The sequence below is a fragment of the Arvicanthis niloticus genome, chromosome 2, assembly GCF_011762505.2.
Source record: "Arvicanthis niloticus isolate mArvNil1 chromosome 2, mArvNil1.pat.X, whole genome shotgun sequence".
Taxonomy (NCBI): Eukaryota; Metazoa; Chordata; class Mammalia; order Rodentia; family Muridae; genus Arvicanthis; species Arvicanthis niloticus.
The window spans coordinates 45,027,814-45,045,265 of NC_047659.1; the positions used below are offsets into that span (position 1 = coordinate 45,027,814).

The following is a 17,452-nucleotide window of genomic DNA, read 5'->3' on the forward strand; positions in this document are numbered from 1 at the left end:
GCAGGGACCAAGAAAAGCATGTGGTACCACAGTCCGTGAAAGGAAAATGTATTGCCTTCTAACATGTCTAGAAGAGGAAATGGCCATGCAATTCCCAAGCAGGCTGCTTCTGTCACTTACAAGATGGTTGCCTTGAAGGATGAATGGCAATTATCCCAAGCGGTTGGTGAACGCTGTACATTACAACAGACTGGTTTCCCCCATGCCACTTGTTAGCCTGCATGATCTGTCGAGTACCGCGGTCAGTCCAGTACACAGTGTCCTCAAACAGAGTGAGAGCATGTGGGTGGTGGAGAACCTGGGAAGCAGAACCAGGCAGTGAGACCACACCCAGAGATTTCCAGTTAAATACTGGAGATGCCAGGAAGTAGCTAATACAAGTGCCTACTCTAGGAGGGACACTGGGTATCAATTTTTTTTTAATGAAAATTGTTCCAGGGCTATTTCTGCCACTCAATCTGTTATACTGAAGGTATGTGTTACCCCAAAGACCGGAAAGAAGACTCCTCTTGGGGCTTCCTCGAGTCACAGAAACTGAACTATGATAGCTCTTTTGGTAAACTACATATATTCCTGCATTGGCCAATCTGTAAAACTTAAGATTAATCCATTGAATTAGAAAAAAAAAATGTCAAACACATAATAGGTTCTGGTTTCATTCACAATATGAATCTAGTTTATTCACTTGTATTAAACCATGATTTTAAAAGATATATAAGCAAAAGACTGGCATCCACAGATCACTGAAGTCACATTAGCTATTAATCTTTTACAAGACATAGTACAATATGACCGACTGAAATGAACATCTTAATTTTCTTGTTAACAACAGAAGGTCGATGATCTCTCACTGGTTTTCTTCCCTTCTCCCCTCTCCTCTCTCTTTCATCTCATCGTACATGTGTGCTCTAGGTTCTCTTGATACTGACTTCTACTTTAGTTTAAATTTGAACTTTATTATAGCAAACTTACCAAATCACTAGCAATGACCTGCCTTCGGTTATGTCCATCATAGTCACAAAATTCAATGTAATCGAGATAGGCATCCATGAAGTAGATGAGGCGGTTGGGGTAGTCAATACTTAAGCCACAGGGCCAGTAGATCTTTTCCTGGACAATGACTGTGCGCATGGTGCCATCCATGCTGGCTCGCTCAATGCGAGGGTGACGGCCCCAGTCAGACCAAAACATTACATTGTCACTGTAAAGAGGGGGAACATATATAGAAAAGATAATGCCCATTTAATATAATACAACTATAATGCAACATGTGGGTCATCAGTGCGACCACAGACCATCTGGATGTCTTTATAATGTGTATAAAACATGCATTACATTATGACATGGACATGTCCCAGTGCCAGCAATCCACAAGTAATTTGCTTTCCTCATCTGTTTACCCTTCCAGTTTTAAGTAGTGAATTGACTCCTCTATCTTTAGAGACTCATTATAAATGTCACTGGTGTGTAATAACTCAGAGAAGTCAGCATCATATTAGACATAAACGGTCTAATTCACCATCCTATAGAAAATAGAATTACAGAATCTATTAAAAATCTAGGACAGATTTTCAAGTTTCTGAAATGCATGAAAGAATCTCTTCCTCTTATACCTATCAGGCAAATGTCTCTTCCTGATACAGCTTAAAAGGAATCTCTAGGAAATATCATGAAGTACAAGCAAAAAGCAGCCATTTTGTTGTAGCAAAATCACAGCTAAGTGTGTCCCATCTATGGGACACTATTACTACATGCATTAATTAGAAACCTACCATATATCCAATACTTGCATGTTTAAACTAGCAAATGTCTCTCTTACCCCAATCTGGGATCTAATGCGAGGCCCCTAGGGTTTGTGACATTTTTGCTGATCAGTACTGTCCTGTGACTTCCATCGATTTTAGAGACTTCGATTGTTTCAAGAGTATAGTCTGTCCAGTAAATGTTGCGACCTATCCAGTCTACTGCAATCATTTCTGTCAATGAGAGACCACTCTCGTGGACCTACAGACAAAAGGATAAGATGTGAACATCAGAAAGAATAAGCAGAGGTAATCATGGAGATCACAAGAAAGTCTAGAATAAGAAATCTAACATGTTGGGCTTAGAACAATTTGTCTCCTGGTGTAACTAATCAGTAAGGCAACAGTACTGTTTTTAGGGATAAATATAAAAAGCATTCATAGCATTAAGTAATGTGAGGCAGCTGTATTATCAGGAGGTTTCATTTTGATTTTGGAAGCTTCTACACTTGCTAAGGAGCTCTACCAATGTGTAACTGCTTACGGTGTTCACTAACGAAATTAATCTTTCTCTATTAGGAATTAAGAAGCAAACTTAGGGGACTGAAGAGATGGTTCAATGATTAAAAGTATTTGTGGCTCTTGTAGAAAACTCAAGTTTGCTTCCTGGCAGCCACATGGCAGCTCATGACTGGGGATCAGACATCATCTTTTGGCCTCTACTAGAAACCACACACATGTGACATGCACTCAGACACATAAAATAAAAATCTAATTAATCAAACAAACTCAGGGAGATGGGTTGAAAAGTTTAAGTCAATTAAAGCTTAGTAAAGCAACTCCTTGACTCTCTTGCTCTGACCTATGAAAGACTCACAAAGTATCTGCATCACATGGCATAGAATTCAGAATCAAGGATAGTCACACACAAAGGGATTATAGACAGAGAATAGCACTTACCACTCTCTTGTCTGTTCCATTTTGAAAGACACTCCAGGTTTTACCCTGATATAAGTCACTCCAAAAGACACGACCAGTGACTGAATCAAAATCAAGAGCAACCACAAAAGAGACATCCGGGACCAATGAATACATGTTGTGTGTGTGGGCAGTGATATTGTCCATAACGATTTTGTCACGACTTGCTATCACTAACAACAAATTTTCAGATGCTATGCAGGAAAAGGAAAAAAAAAAAAAAAAAGAAAGAAAGAAAAAGAAATTGTCAATGAGTCTGAAAGGAAAATACAATTAAATACAATTAAAGGGTCTTGTCAACATCCAGTGCATGGTACCAAACTAGAGAAATGGGAGAGTAAGACTACAAGAATTAAACACTTTGTCCTTAACCTTGTTAATAGTCATACCATCCTTGAACATCCCTGATCTTACAGAAGCTAAGCAGGATCAAGAGAACCTTGTTTGCTCATTGACATTCATTAGCACATAAAATAGTTATATTCTGAAAAAGCTGTCTTTCTTGGATTATTGCAGTGGGCATCTGAGTACCAGTCTAGAGTGAGCTGTTCAGACATTGATCCTTGAGTTGCTTTTATTGTTGCAATTTGCTTTCTATCTTAGCAGACTGTAAGCTTGATTCTTGGCAGAAACTAAGTTTCAAATATTTTTGTTTTCCCCCCAAACCATTAGATGTAGCAGAGAGTTCCATCTTCCTTTTCCCCTCCTCTTTTGAGTATGAAGTCACACAACATTTAGGTTGGCCTAAGGCTACTCTCTGCCTTCACCACAGCTGCTGCAACCAAATGACTTGAGTTTTGACCGATAGTGTATCAGTAACAATGATGGATCTACTTCCTTAAAAGGAAGTTTCTTTTCCTAGCCTATTTTCTAAGGGAAAGAAAAGACTAGAGCAAACTTGTTGCATTTTGGGTGGAAACTTCAGATAATAAGAATCAGTCTGTCCCTTAGACTGTTTTCACCCAGCCTTCTTGAAAAGAAAGATTCCTTGTTTGACATTGGTATTTTTGAAGCAAAGCCTCATGTAGTCCAGGCTGACCTGATCCTACCTACCCCCCAAGTGCTGAGATAGCAGGCATATGCCACTGTGTCCTGCAATAAGGGAACTTTTAAATCGTCTGTTGAATCACTTTGAGTGCAGCTGAACCAATATTCTAATATCTAGTATATTCACTTTCATATGGGTCAAAAAGGCATTAAATAAACTGTCTAGTCAGGCTAACCGCTAATGAATCTTACTGAAGGCTTACACTCTGAGAGAGCCTGTTAAATTTTCTGGCGTTAGCTCCCTTTTAAGCTTAATTATTACCTGTGACTTTGCAAGTCCGCCCATCACTTTCCAATGTATATTCTGGATCACAAGCGCACCGGAAGGAACCTCTCATGTTGACACAGTGCTGGCTGCAAAAGCCTGGGATATCACACTCATTTACATCTTCACAGGTCTTAGTATCATTGGCAAGGTAGTATCCTGTTGGACATAGGCATGTGGCTCCGAAGGGCCCTTGCATGCACTGGTGAGTACAGCCACCGTTCAAATGTGAGCAGCTGTCTTGGTCTAGAAGAAAGAGTCACAGAGGGAAAAGTCAGACTTCTTTGCTTTTTTGATTCACTCCAATGTAGTTCCATGCCTACTTTAATGAGAGTTAACTAAGACCCACAATCTCTTGGCTGATCTATTTAGTGTCTTCTCTGAATTGCCAGAGGCTATAGCATCCATTGGAATGGGACTCTACAAGCACACTTCAGTATAGCTCCATTTATGGCTATGAGAGAACCTTGAGAAATAAATGCTGGCATCAAGAAACCAAACTGTCACTGATGAGGCAGAGAAATCTAACATGCTCCCTCTGGAATTCTCCAGCCTAACTAGAAATGTTTTGCAGGAAAAGCTGGAAGTGATCAACTGGAGAGGACACAATTTGCTAACACATTCTTATGGGCCAGTGTGGCATTGGCTGAAGCAGCCCAAAGCCAGGTGATATACTGGGTATGAAAATACTCTCTACTGCCAGGTGCACCATAACTTATGAGTAAAGAGTCAAAACACAGAACATGCACTAGAAGGGGAAGTCACAGTAATTAGTACAATGTCAGCGGATACATGACACATGGGAAATCATAAAGGTCTAGAATATTCACAGTCATACCTTGCTGTGGTTCATCTGAGAGTGAGCGTTAATTAAAGAGGAAAGAGAGAGAGAGGACAGTAATTAGGATTACATGCCAATCAGAGCATTTTAATCACCACAAACACAACCCCCTGGGTTTCATTGGTTCTATGACAAGTTCCGATTAAAATTAGAAAAATCTTCAAGTTAGGAAAGTTTATGGACACATTTCTAAGAGAGCTACGTTTAATTTGATGACATGATAACCTGAACAGCAACATAAAGAGAAGAGGAAACCACAGACACAAGTAAAAAGATATTAATGAGAAGTGTTATGCAGTCATCATTTATTGGAATTTATTGTTACTCCTACAGGGATATAAAGTCACAGAGAAACTAAAATGCCCTTCCCAAAACACTAGACGGGGGTTGTGACAGTGCTGGGGTACAGCCATCTACTGTTCAGAATAAATTCGTGTCCAGAAAACTGTGATCGGGGAACTTACTGCAAAGTGGGGACTCATCAGTCCCATTGGGGCAGTCAAAGACGCCATCACACAGGGCGCTCAGATTGATACAGGTGCTATAGCCTGGGCACTGCCATTGCGAGCTAGGACAGTGAAAAGGCTGGGTAGGACAGTCCTTCTCATCACTCATATCCCTGCAATCATTGTCCCCATCACAGATCCACGCTTTGTAGATGCAGTTTCCATTGTCACAGAGAAAATGAGATGGAGGGCAGGTCTTAGGAACACAGCCATTGTGCTCATCCGATCCGTGGATACAGTCCGGATGCCCATCACACTCCCAGGTGTTAGGAATGCAGGTACCATCTCCCTGGCACTGAAACTCATCCGGGTGGCACATACCAGGAGGCCTGGTTGCTAGGGTGAACAAAGGTACATGTGTCATGCACTTATGATCCTTTTATGATATAGATTCAGAAGAAATTATTCTAGTCAAATATTAGGCTTATAATAATGATTAAAATGGAACCAATACTAAAGGTTAAATGATAACAAATGTTCCTGCACATTGTCATTGGATTAGTGGATCCAATGACAAGCTATGTACAAGTCAGAGATTCATCCTGTTTCCTTTTTCTCTCTCTGTCAATAAATTTACAAACTTCCTTTCTTATTCCTTGAGATTGTCTAAAATGTCACTGTTCAAGCAAATGAAAAATTCTATCATAGGTCCCTAATCTGGGACCATAACAGAGCAGGGTTCAGAGTTAAACGGAGTTCTCCTTAGATCTTGGGATTAGAAGGAGTTTATTTGCTTTCTATCCCTTCATAGAAGTTGAGCTGAGTCACTTCTAAAGCTGTCTGCCTGCCTTTAATTACCTTAGCCCTTCTATAATCTCTCTACGGACAAATCTACAGCTTGAATGAATGAGTCGATCCCACATTGGCCTATACAGTCTCTAGTCCACAATTTGGCCTCCCAATTGAGAGTTCAATGAAACTGCATCCATATAGGGCTGGCAAAATGGCGAAAGGCTTAAATTCACATAATGGATAAAAAGACTTCCCCAAGCTGTCCTCTGACTTCCATATATGTACTGTGGCAAGTGTGTACATCCACATGTGTGCATGCAACTACACACAAGCAAATAAATGTAATTTTAAAAACCACATTGTTGGATGTCCTTGGAATATGATATCTAAGGAACTATTTGATATGTCCATTTATATAACACCAGCTGTCTAACTACAAATCATTATATGGTAACATTACCCATGCAATATTAATTCATGTCAATATCTCATTCTCTTAAGAACACTTTGTGCTTTACATCTTTTTCCAGTTTGTTGGAATTTTTTTTAAAGCTATATAGTAATATCCAATACTAAAATAACGGATCCTTTGGTCTGAAGTACACTGTGAATGTGGCACTTACGACAGCCCGCCTCGTCAGAGTTGTCCTTGCAGTCGTATACCCCGTCACAGCGGTACCTGCTGTTTATGCAGGAACTCCCATCAGCACATTTGAACTGAGAGCTTGTACAGTTTAACACTGAAAAGGAAAGAGAAAAGTGTATGACATTAACTCCAAGATAAACTGAGCACACAGTAAGGAAAAAGCAAGGCCATCCACTTACCACACCCTGCCTCATCAGAGCCATCAACACAGTCCTTGTCCCCATCACAGACATACAGCGGGCTGATACATCGGTGGTCAGGGCAACGGAACTGGGTAGGATGGCAGGTCCCTGAAGCTTCTATTGACATACAAAAACAAAGCAAGTTAATTTTCTGTTAACAGACTTATCTTGGTCCTATGTGTTCAGACTCCTTCAGATCAGCAGCACAGTGGGAGAACCTTAAATGAAGGTTTGGAATTAAATCTTTGGAAACAGAAGCCATTTGTCAAGGAAGCAGCCTGGGGCTGTATCTCTACCAAATCTGAGTGACATGGTCATCTCACTACATGCCAAGAAGCACCAATTATGGAGTTGCATGCAGGCTACCTACCCCTCCATAAAGTCAGTGAAAATCACACACTGCTAGATTGCAAAAACTGAAAGGGCCCAACTCCCCTAAAAGGAAAATGAATTGCCTAGGTTGCAATCAGTACCAGAATTTAGTCCAGAGAACTCTGTTCCATCTTAAACTATTGTTACAAATGTCAATGCTAAAGACTAAGAACCAGGGAGATAAAAGGGGAGTCTATGTCCTTATTCTGTATTAAATAAAAAGTTAAAAAGAAAAACAAACAGCCAGATGCCTGGATGCTTACAGGGTACTGGGTAAATTTTTTTTTCAGTAAAGGCTTTTTTGAAAAAACATGTATACATGTGTGATGTGTGTGTATACATGCATATGTATGCGTGATCATAAATGGATGTTAGAGGGCATTCGTACACATGCATCTGATAGCCGAAAGTTGACATCACCCTCCACTGATTGTCCTCACTCCTCCTCTTCATTTACAGCAGCAGTTAGACTACAGTTAGTTAGCAGGACACTACAGATGTGCACCACTGCATCCAGCTTGGGTCCATTGTTCCTTTTCTTTTGTTTATAGTTTCTATCTGGATGTCTGACAGTTGTGCTGTGCTTTGATAAAGCTCAGAATCTTTAGGAGAAGCATTCAACATGTGTCAGACTTCTGATATCAGGGGTTGATAAGGAGGGAATTGTTAAGAAAAAAAAAAAAAAAAACACACAAAGGTTACTCAAACCTACATACAGACAAGGCTAACCAACCCGGAGAAATCAGCTTGACACTCACGACAGTTCTTTTCATCTGATCCATCGGAACAATCATTGTCTGTGTCACAGACCCAGTCTTTTGGGATACACATGTGGTTGTCGCAGGTGAAGGAGGTGGACGGGCAAGTGGATGACGTTGAACGCGTGGGGCAGTTTTGCTCATCACTGCCATCTAAACAGTCGTTCTGTTTGTCACAGTGCCACTGGGCAGGGATGCACTGTCCGCCATGGGCGCAGGCGAAAGCCGTAGGTGCACAAGTGTTATCTACAAAGAGCCACAGAGTGGTCACAAAAAGGTTTAGCTCTAAACATTGTTATGAGGTTGTTCCTGTAGAAACAGAGTCCTTCTCACCTTTCAATACACTATTACACAAAATAAGAAGAAATGTGAGAATGCCTTAGGTTTGGTAAGTACCAAGCATAATATATGCACATTATATGTTTGTGTGTGTGTGTGTGTGCATATACACACTCACACACATTTATTCTCTTTTAACCATCAAAAGAAAACTATGATTACTATATAACTATCTTTAATTAGACTTTGAAAGATATGGGAATCTTCCCAAGACTAAAGCTCTAGCTGATATAATCCTGGGCTCACCTTACCTTCCCTCCTATGACAATTTCAGGAAAATGTACAACTTTTCAAATAATTCTTCTTTCACTGTAAAAGCACAGGTCACTACTAGTACTACTGGCCTCATTTTAATAGATGCTTCTAAAGGTCTCATTTATCTTCAGTTTCTTAAATGGGATATTCGGGCCTTCTGCAATGGAAATTCTTAAGACTGAAACTTCATAGACTAGAATACCATCAAAGGAGTGTAGAACTAGAGATCCATTCCACTTCAATTCATTTCACTCCGAAAAGGGGAATAACACACACACACAGGACATAACGTTTCCAAAGGTTAGAGTTGCACGGACCTATTCTGTAATACTATTCTCGTCATTGCTGCAAACCAAACCCAGGGCCCCGTTCATGCTAAAGGGATTTCACTGAGCTCTATCCTCAGCCATGGTTGACTTTTTAAAGAATAAACTGACTTTACTGATCCAAAGAGCTATTGTCAAAAGAATTATCAGTAACTGTCTAACACATCTATAACATTATCTATGAATTATATTGCTTAACTTGTTATAAGGCTTTGGAGTATATGTTATGAATCTTATATTTTAAAAGAATACCTCTGTGGTAATTGTCCCATGCTCATAGCCCATGCTTTGATTATTGCTTATGGATGGATGGCCAGTCTTCTGTTCTATTCACCTCCCCAGAACTCCAGCACAGATACTTACTAAATGCCCCACACTGATGCTCATCACTGTTGTCATGACAATCATCCACTCCATCACAGCGGAAGAAACTGGGCACACACTTGCCATTGTTGCAGGGAAAGGAGAAGGAGCCACACTGCTGTGTGGGTGGCTCTCTGGCAGGGTCTCCCTCACAAGTCATTTGATCCCTCTGAAGCTTCATTCCATAGGGGCAGCCACACACCCGCTGAAAGTTCGGTACTGGGAAGCAGAAATGGCTGCAGTCGCCGTTGGGATGGGTGGTCTGACTGCAGTAGTTAGACCCTGAAAATGCAGAAACAAGTAGATAGAAACTTCATCTTGTGCAGCGAAACATAAAAACAAACAAACAAACAAAACCATTCCAGAGCCAACGCTACAAAGTTGGGAATCAGCCCGCCAAAGACAGCATTCAGTTTTAAGTACAGGAAAATTCTAAGGTGTGTATTTCCAAGAAACCAGAGTCTTGATGTGTTAAACTATATGGCTGTCAAGAATGTAGCACTGTCAGGAGTTAGGTTGAAGACATAGTTAAAGAGAAAGGAACCACTAAGCCAGATAACTATGTCCGTATGGAGATACTTGGCAATGCCCCTCACCAGTCTGGAGGTCAGCATCATATGCTTTCACGAGCATTATACTGCTGATGCCACTTCGAACAACTGTCATATCACCACCGTCTGACTTCCTGACTCGAATAATTGCACCCAGTCTCCAGTCTGTTAAGAACACGTTATCTAAGGAGAAAGAGAGAGTGATTACCGGTTCAGTCACAAGTTAAGGAAATGCAATAGGCTTGAATGCAGTAATCCAAGTGCCCATAGGTCATCAAACTGCAACCATTTGCTCTATGGAAGTCCATATTTTATTGACATCGTGGCTCAGGTTGAGGCAGATACATAATGGTACTTAGTAGCAATTAGACTTAAACCTCCATAGATAAAAATATACATGAAAAAGAATCTTAAAGTTGAGTTCTTATCCCCAGTCAAAACACTTGACTTTTTTGAAAAAAAGAAACAGAGCCTATCATCTCTGAGGCCAGTTCAGAGTGCAGCATCCTACAGTCCTCTATAAGAATTCCTCAGTTACCTGTGTCATTCCCTTCCCTACATCCTGCATTTTTGTGTTTATAACCCCTGTGTTAAAAAGTAAAAATTATGATTTGATAATAATTAAAAAAGAAAAAAAAAAAGAAGAAATGAAAAGAAAAGAAATGACACACAGTGTCCCCCTGGCTCTGCTGACTTAGCTTCTGACAATCCATTTCTTGTTCTCAGAAATACTTTGAATTATAAAATGTTATTGTGGTTTTTGTTAGTATGCTGGGTAAAATAATTTTTATTGATTTCATTTTAAATTTCAAAGTTTGTAGTGAGTTAAAATGTCCTTCAACATAATTATAGGTCATATTTATTTTCATATTGTAAAATGCAAGTTAATCTGTTGAACATTTTTTTAAAAATGTATTCCTTTTTGAGAATTTCATATATGAGCATTGTATTTACATAATTTTTTTCTTTCTCTCCTTCCTCCCACTCTTCCCAACCCCCAATACTTTTCAAATATATCTTATTTAATTATTGTTCATATATGTATGTATATATGTATACATGTATAAGTATGTATGTATACACAAATACTGATAAATAAAGTGTTTGGGGGGGAAAATAAATGTTTAAAATAAAAAAAATTTTAAAAAAAGAATTCCTACTATTTCTTAGATCCAATTTTAATAAGAAGCTTTTGCTGGGAGATGGTGGTCCATGTCTAATCCCAGCACTCAGGAGGCAGAGACAAGGCAGATCTCTGAGTCTGAGGCTAGTCTGGTCTACAGGGTGAGTTCTAGAACAGCCAGGGGAACACAGGAAGAGGAGGAGGAGGAGGAAAAGGAGCTTTATAAAAGGAAAAGTATAGACCTCATTTTTTACACAAGTTGTGTGTTTGAGTAAAAATATCAACAATTATGCAAACTTACGTATAATCATAATGATTTAGATTTCATCAAAGAATTCTACAAGACCATAACTAACTAGGATATACAACTAAGAATAAATGCTAACAATGTCACCCATGTTATGAAATCAAGTTTCCTCATCTGTGGTCCACACTAGTACATCATTAAAGCCACTAAATCATATCTCCCTTTATTGCAGATTTCAGTTCCACCATTCAGAATAGTGTCTCATTGTATTTAAATAGAGGAAGAGTCAAATCAAACATATAGGCCTGTGCAGTATACAGTCAAGAAAACCTAGCTAGTCTTTTAGCAAAGGATTAATGATTTGCATAGTTCATTATTTCATTGTGAAATAAAAGAGCATTCCATACTAAATTCATAGTGAAGCTAGCTAGGCATGGTAGCATTCACAGATTTCTGAGACTGAAGAAGGAAGATCATGGGTTTGAATAAGTTTGGGCTCTACAGGGAGACCCTGTCTTCAAAGAAAGAGAGAGAACTTATAGAGCCTACCTCCGGCAGGAAGACAGGGCATCAAGTGAGGGAGGGGGTTGACAGCCCACAGTCAAAACTCTGACCCATAATTGTTCCTGTCTGAAAGAACTGCAGGGATGGAAATGGAAATGAGCCTGAAGAAAAGAAGTTTCAGCAACAGGCCCAAAGTGGGATGCAGCTCAAGGGGAGGCCCCAAGACCTGACACTATTACTGAAGCTATGTATGGAGCACTCACAAAAAGGAGCCTAGCATGACTACCCTCTGAAAGACCCAACAAGCAGCTGTAAGAGTCAGATGCAGATATTTGCACCCAACCAATGGACAGAAGCTGCTGACTTCCGTGGTTGAATTAGGAAAAGGCTGGAAGAAGCTGAGGAGGAGGGCGATCCTGTAGAAGGACAAGCAGACTCAATTAACCTGGACCCCCAAGATCTCTCAAACACTGAACCACTAACCAGGCAGCATACACTAGCTGATATAAGGCCCCCAACACATATACAGCAGAGAACTGCCGGGTACTGATTCAGTCAGAGAAAATGCACCTAACCCTCAAGAGACCGCAGAGAGTTTAGAAGTCTGGTTGGGTGAGTGGAAGGTAGTGGGGACATCCTAGTAGAGACAGGGTGTGGCGGGGGAGGCGGGGGATGTGGAACAATCGGGGGGGAGGAGGGGGTAAAATCTGGAGTGTAAATAAATAAATAAATGACAAAAAAATTTAAAAACGAAAATGAAAAGAAATAACTGAAACTAATATTTTGGAATACAGTATTGTTCTCATGGGAATGCACTCAATAGTTTTCATACTGATAAAACAAAAAGATATCCAAACATCCCACCATATAACAGAGAAAACATAACTTAAAAAAAAAAAAATGTTCCTTCTACTAGTGAGTAGCATGAGTCTGACAGACAACATTTGAAAGGGGGAGTAAAAACGGGAGGGATGACTGTTTATAATTGACTCATCTCATCAAAAAATCTCAGAGCATTTTTTAAATACTTTTAAAATACCACACACTCCACAGATAGACAGCAGGATGGAATAATCAGTATGACTACCCACTCTAGCTGCTTAAAGCACTATGCTAAGTATTCAACTATGGGGTTCCAACAGAACATAACTAGTTTATACACAGGGCTTTTGGTAGCTCTCTACAAAGTGTCAACCCTCAAACTGGACAAATGAGGGTATACTTTGTTCATATGTTTGGACAACAAGGTCTTACTATTCAGTCTATTCAGTTGAGTCGGCTGTGCTCTTGCTCTGCAGCCTAAGCTGGCCTCATGATTCTCCTGCCTTCCAAGTGCTGGGATAGCAGGAACACACTACCAGAAGGTTTGGGTGAGCACTTGTGTGTAATCCACAAGCTACACACAAGAACCCTGTTTCAGGAATTCAGAAGCTGTTTTATTCTGCATGGTCTTATTATACAACTGAGCCATGACTAAAATATGTGGCCCTGGCCACTCTCATGGTGATCCTCCTGATTCAGCCTCAAAAATGAGTATGTGCCACCAAGTCTGACTAACCAGATTTAGACAGACAGACAAACAGACATTCATTCATTCATTCATTCATTCTGAGCAACCCAAGTCACAGAAGCATGTCTCCACTGATGAAGGTAGTTGAGACAAGTAGACCAAAGTTGGGTAATGATCATGGTATCTATCATTCCCCACAATTCCATGCCTCTCAGGAATTTTTACTAGTAATGTGAAATTGTACAGAAATATGAATGAAAAAACACAATCTTGTGTTTCTTCATGAGCCATATCTTGGGGTGAGGATAGAGTTTTGGGGCAAATATATACCTTTTATTGCTTCAAAGCATACCTTTAAAAACAGCGAGTCCAAATGGATGAGTCACCTGGTCTATATGGCCCAGTCTCTTTCTATCTAAACCATCAAGGTTGCTGTGCTCAATCTTATCAAAAAAGGCGTCTACCCAGTACAATCGTGAAGCACTAAAAAAAAAAAAAAAAAAAAAAAAGAAGATATGTTATCTGATCCCAAGATCCTGAGTGTCCTGAACAGTAAGGACATTGGCAGTAAACTTTCATATAAAAGTCAAATGTGTCTATTAAAAATTTACATTGCATGCTTCTCACAAATACAGTAAGATTGAAACTTGAAATCTTTGAGTTAGGAAATGTGTTTTCCTCCTTGAGAAATAAAGTATTGATGTTAACGTTTAAAAGTTACACTAGTCGCTTGATTCAGTATTCATTAACTAATTCACTTGTTGATTAATTACTATCCTTAAGGGGTCTCTATAAGATTAACCCCAAGCTTGCTACATTTCATCAGATCTCTACACAAACTTCTACACAAACTTCATCCATCTTGGTTCTGTCATTCTACTGTTTCTAGAAAATTCTTCAGAATACTTATGAGTGCATTGATTTTCATTCCCACCATGAAACAGCTGGCCAGTTGTGTTTATATCTAGATCATTCAGCATCCATTACCCCTGACCTGACAGTGATCAAAAAGTCTCAGAAACATGCAGGATTCATTTCCTTACTTACACACCACCATGAGTCCAGTCTACTGGAACTAGTGTCCAGCATACCTTCTCCACACTCTACAGTGGTTAAAATTCAGATGGTTGGTATCTACTCACCTCCAATCGATGGCCAAGCCATTGGGCCACCCCAGACTAGTGTTGACTATAGGCATGAGGTGAGATCCATCGCTCCATGCTCTCATAATTTTTGCAGGACGGAACCAATCACTCAGGAACATATACCTAGAAAGTGGGAGCAAATCAAGGAGGACATTAAATATTGGAACAAATAACTTTAAAAGAGTTACAATTGACTTTACTCTCCATATATGCCATCAGGTTTGGCATATATAATTCTAAATACCATTTAAGTTATAAATATGTAATTGCAGTCACAATTATAAATGATATTAAAATGGGAGAAAGAGGAGAAAGAATAACTAGACTACAGGTTGTAAAAATTCTGACATATTAGTGAAGGCCTTTAATTCCCAACACTTGAGAGACTTATGTCACCCTGATCTCCATAGTGAGTTCCAGGACAGCCAGAGCTACTGTGAGTTCAAGGCCAGCCTGGTCTACATTGTAAGTTCCAGGACAGCCAGAGCTATATAGGGAGACCCTGTCTCAAAAACAAATCAAAACAAAACAGAATTTGCTGGGTTTATGTCCACCTATGTAACCAAGTTGGCATTCAACTTATATTTCTCTTGCCTCTGCCATCAACACTGTAATACCAAAGCTAGGAAATAGTTAGGTGCCATCTTTCATATGTGACCCTGCTTCCAGTTAGATAGTGAAGTAAAAAAATCAAATATATTTTCTTTTAATCTGGGATTAAACATTCAGAACCCTGGGTACAAGAGCAATCTCTGTTTATTATTCTATAAGGAATTTAACTCTACAAAAATTATGTCGGTGTTAGGGTTAGAGAGATGTTTCAGCGGTGTAAGAGCACTTGCTCATGGGATCTGGAGTTCAAATCCCAGATATCCTCGTCTGGCCTCTAGATTATTCACAGGCATTCTCACCTACAAACACATAGAACATATAAACATAAACACAAATAAACACACATATACACACAAGTTAATCTAACTCTAAACAACATCTTTTTCTCTCTTTTTTGCTTTGCATTGGTTTTTTTTTTGTTGTTGGTGGTGGTGGTGGGTTTTGTGTGTGGGGGGGGGGGACGTTATTTGGCTTTGTTTTGAACCTGGGTCTCTTACTATATAACCCTGGCTGTCCTGGAACTCACTATGTAAACCAGGTAGCCTTGAACTCAGAGATTGGCCTGCCTCTGCCTTCCAATTTTTGGGATTAAAGTCATGCACCACTTTTTTTCCTCCACTTCTTTTTGTCTTTCATACAAGCCCTAGGAATCAAAACCATTTCTAGGTGTAACTTTCTAAACTATGATGGCTTCACAGCATTTCAAAAAAAATGGGAAGATTGTAACAGCTTTTCAAAACTAAAGAATCAGATTGCTATAAACTCATTAGAAAAATCAACTATTTAACTGTGTGGGTGAATAAGGTTTACAAAGAAAAACTAAAAGTATAAAGAGAACATAGCTTTTAACAAGAAGAAAGAAAGAAAGAAAGAAAGAAAGAAAGAAAGGAAGGAAGGAAGGAAGGAAGGAAGGAAGAAAGAAAGAAAGAAAGAAAGAAAGAAAGACAAAGAAACAAAGAACAAGCTTTGTGTCTGAACAGGTCTAGAGTTTGACTGTAGATCTGGCTCAACAGTGTGAGCCCTTCCCAAGTCACTGTCCCTCACCTAGCCACAGATTCAGCATCTCAGCAGTAGATTATGCAAGCTCCTTCATAAGCCAGTTTGTGACTAAATGAGAGGGGATATATATATATATGTATGAGAGAGGGGATGGGGGGTTATTTGGCTTTGTTTTGAGCCCGGGTCTCGTACTATATAACTCTGGCTTCCTGGAACTCACTATGTAAACCAGGTAGCCTTGAACTCATATATATATACACACATATGCATACATATCACCCAATACATACACACAGACACACACACACACACACACACACACACACACCAGGTGAGGGAACCTGGGTTGGTGAGTCACAAGTTTTTCTTACTATCTCTTGAGTTTTTCTTGTCATTCCATTCAAATACACCTGAGTATCTCAGGCTCGTTCTGAATAAGCTACTGAACATATTCAAGTAAAAAAAGAACACTGAAGACTGTTCTGTTTCCTCCTATCTGACCCAGTGCTAATGGAAACAAGGATCTGAAAGTTCTTATCCTGAAAATGACTAGATGATTAGCACTCAACCTCCCACCCCACTAAAACCTCATATCAATATACTAAATTGAGGCAAGAACTGGATCCTTTCTTGAGAACTCTGCTTCCTAAGGTAACTATAGGAAAGCCATACTTCAGAGAAAGGTAAAACTTAATTTTTCAAGTAGATAAGGTGGTCTCTTAAGCTTATGCCAAAGAGATGAAATTGAAGGTGAGTTTCACAGTCCAGTCCCCAGGGCAGCACACAGTGAGAGGCATTCAGCAGTTGCAAGCTCTCACGTACCCAGCAGTGGGATGCACCACAATGGAGCGAGGGTTGTTTAAGTTGCTAACTATCTGTCGTCTGGACTTATCGGCCAGCCTCAGGACAGTGACACTCTTTAGGCCTCCATCTGTCCAGTAGAGATTTCTTGAGATCCAATCAAAGGTCAGACACTCAACACTTTCCAACCTGTTGGCTGTGATGACTTCTTTTCCTAGAGGTAAAAAAAAAAAAATACAGTCATGTTATTTAAGACAAATTTCTCAACGGCTGCACATTTAAAGGTTGGATGAAAGGGCATATTGTAAAAACATGTGTGGAATTCTTTAAGGAAAAAAAAGAATCTGCAAACTGCTGAGCAACAATGAGATAAACCTAGAATCTATCTGTTGCCCACAGTTTGGATCTCAAAGAGGAGATACGGTAGTGATAAACAGAACTGGGTCTGGATTCACTCCCTTCTTCAACCTTCCAGAACATGTGAGAAAGATACCTGAACTCACCTACTACCACCCAGAGACAGCTCTGAGCTGATACTGCCAGGTACAGTTGGGGGTAGCCCACAAACAGTACCGCCCAACCCTGCAGAGACACTCAGCAGGCTTATA

The 17,452-nt window shown here is 39.8% G+C and overlaps 1 protein-coding gene across 2 annotated transcripts in view; it reads right to left on the minus strand.

Moving 5' to 3' along the window:
• Lrp2 (LDL receptor related protein 2) overlaps window positions 1-17,452 on the minus strand; it is a 160,701-nt gene that overhangs the window by 74,094 nt on the left and 69,155 nt on the right. For both annotated transcript variants that reach the window (XM_076928864.1, XM_034495021.2), the window contains exons 17-30: window positions 16,866-17,058; window positions 14,430-14,555; window positions 13,640-13,770; window positions 9,949-10,086; window positions 9,353-9,634; window positions 8,070-8,315; window positions 6,937-7,056; window positions 6,735-6,851; window positions 5,338-5,715; window positions 4,030-4,278; window positions 2,703-2,914; window positions 1,820-2,004; window positions 973-1,201; window positions 121-298 (exon numbers count right to left, since the gene is read on the minus strand). In XM_076928864.1, the coding sequence (XP_076784979.1) occupies window positions 121-298; window positions 973-1,201; window positions 1,820-2,004; window positions 2,703-2,914; window positions 4,030-4,278; window positions 5,338-5,715; window positions 6,735-6,851; window positions 6,937-7,056; window positions 8,070-8,315; window positions 9,353-9,634; window positions 9,949-10,086; window positions 13,640-13,770; window positions 14,430-14,555; window positions 16,866-17,058 (2,784 nt within the window). The remainder of the gene's footprint in view (window positions 1-120; window positions 299-972; window positions 1,202-1,819; window positions 2,005-2,702; window positions 2,915-4,029; window positions 4,279-5,337; window positions 5,716-6,734; window positions 6,852-6,936; window positions 7,057-8,069; window positions 8,316-9,352; window positions 9,635-9,948; window positions 10,087-13,639; window positions 13,771-14,429; window positions 14,556-16,865; window positions 17,059-17,452) is intronic.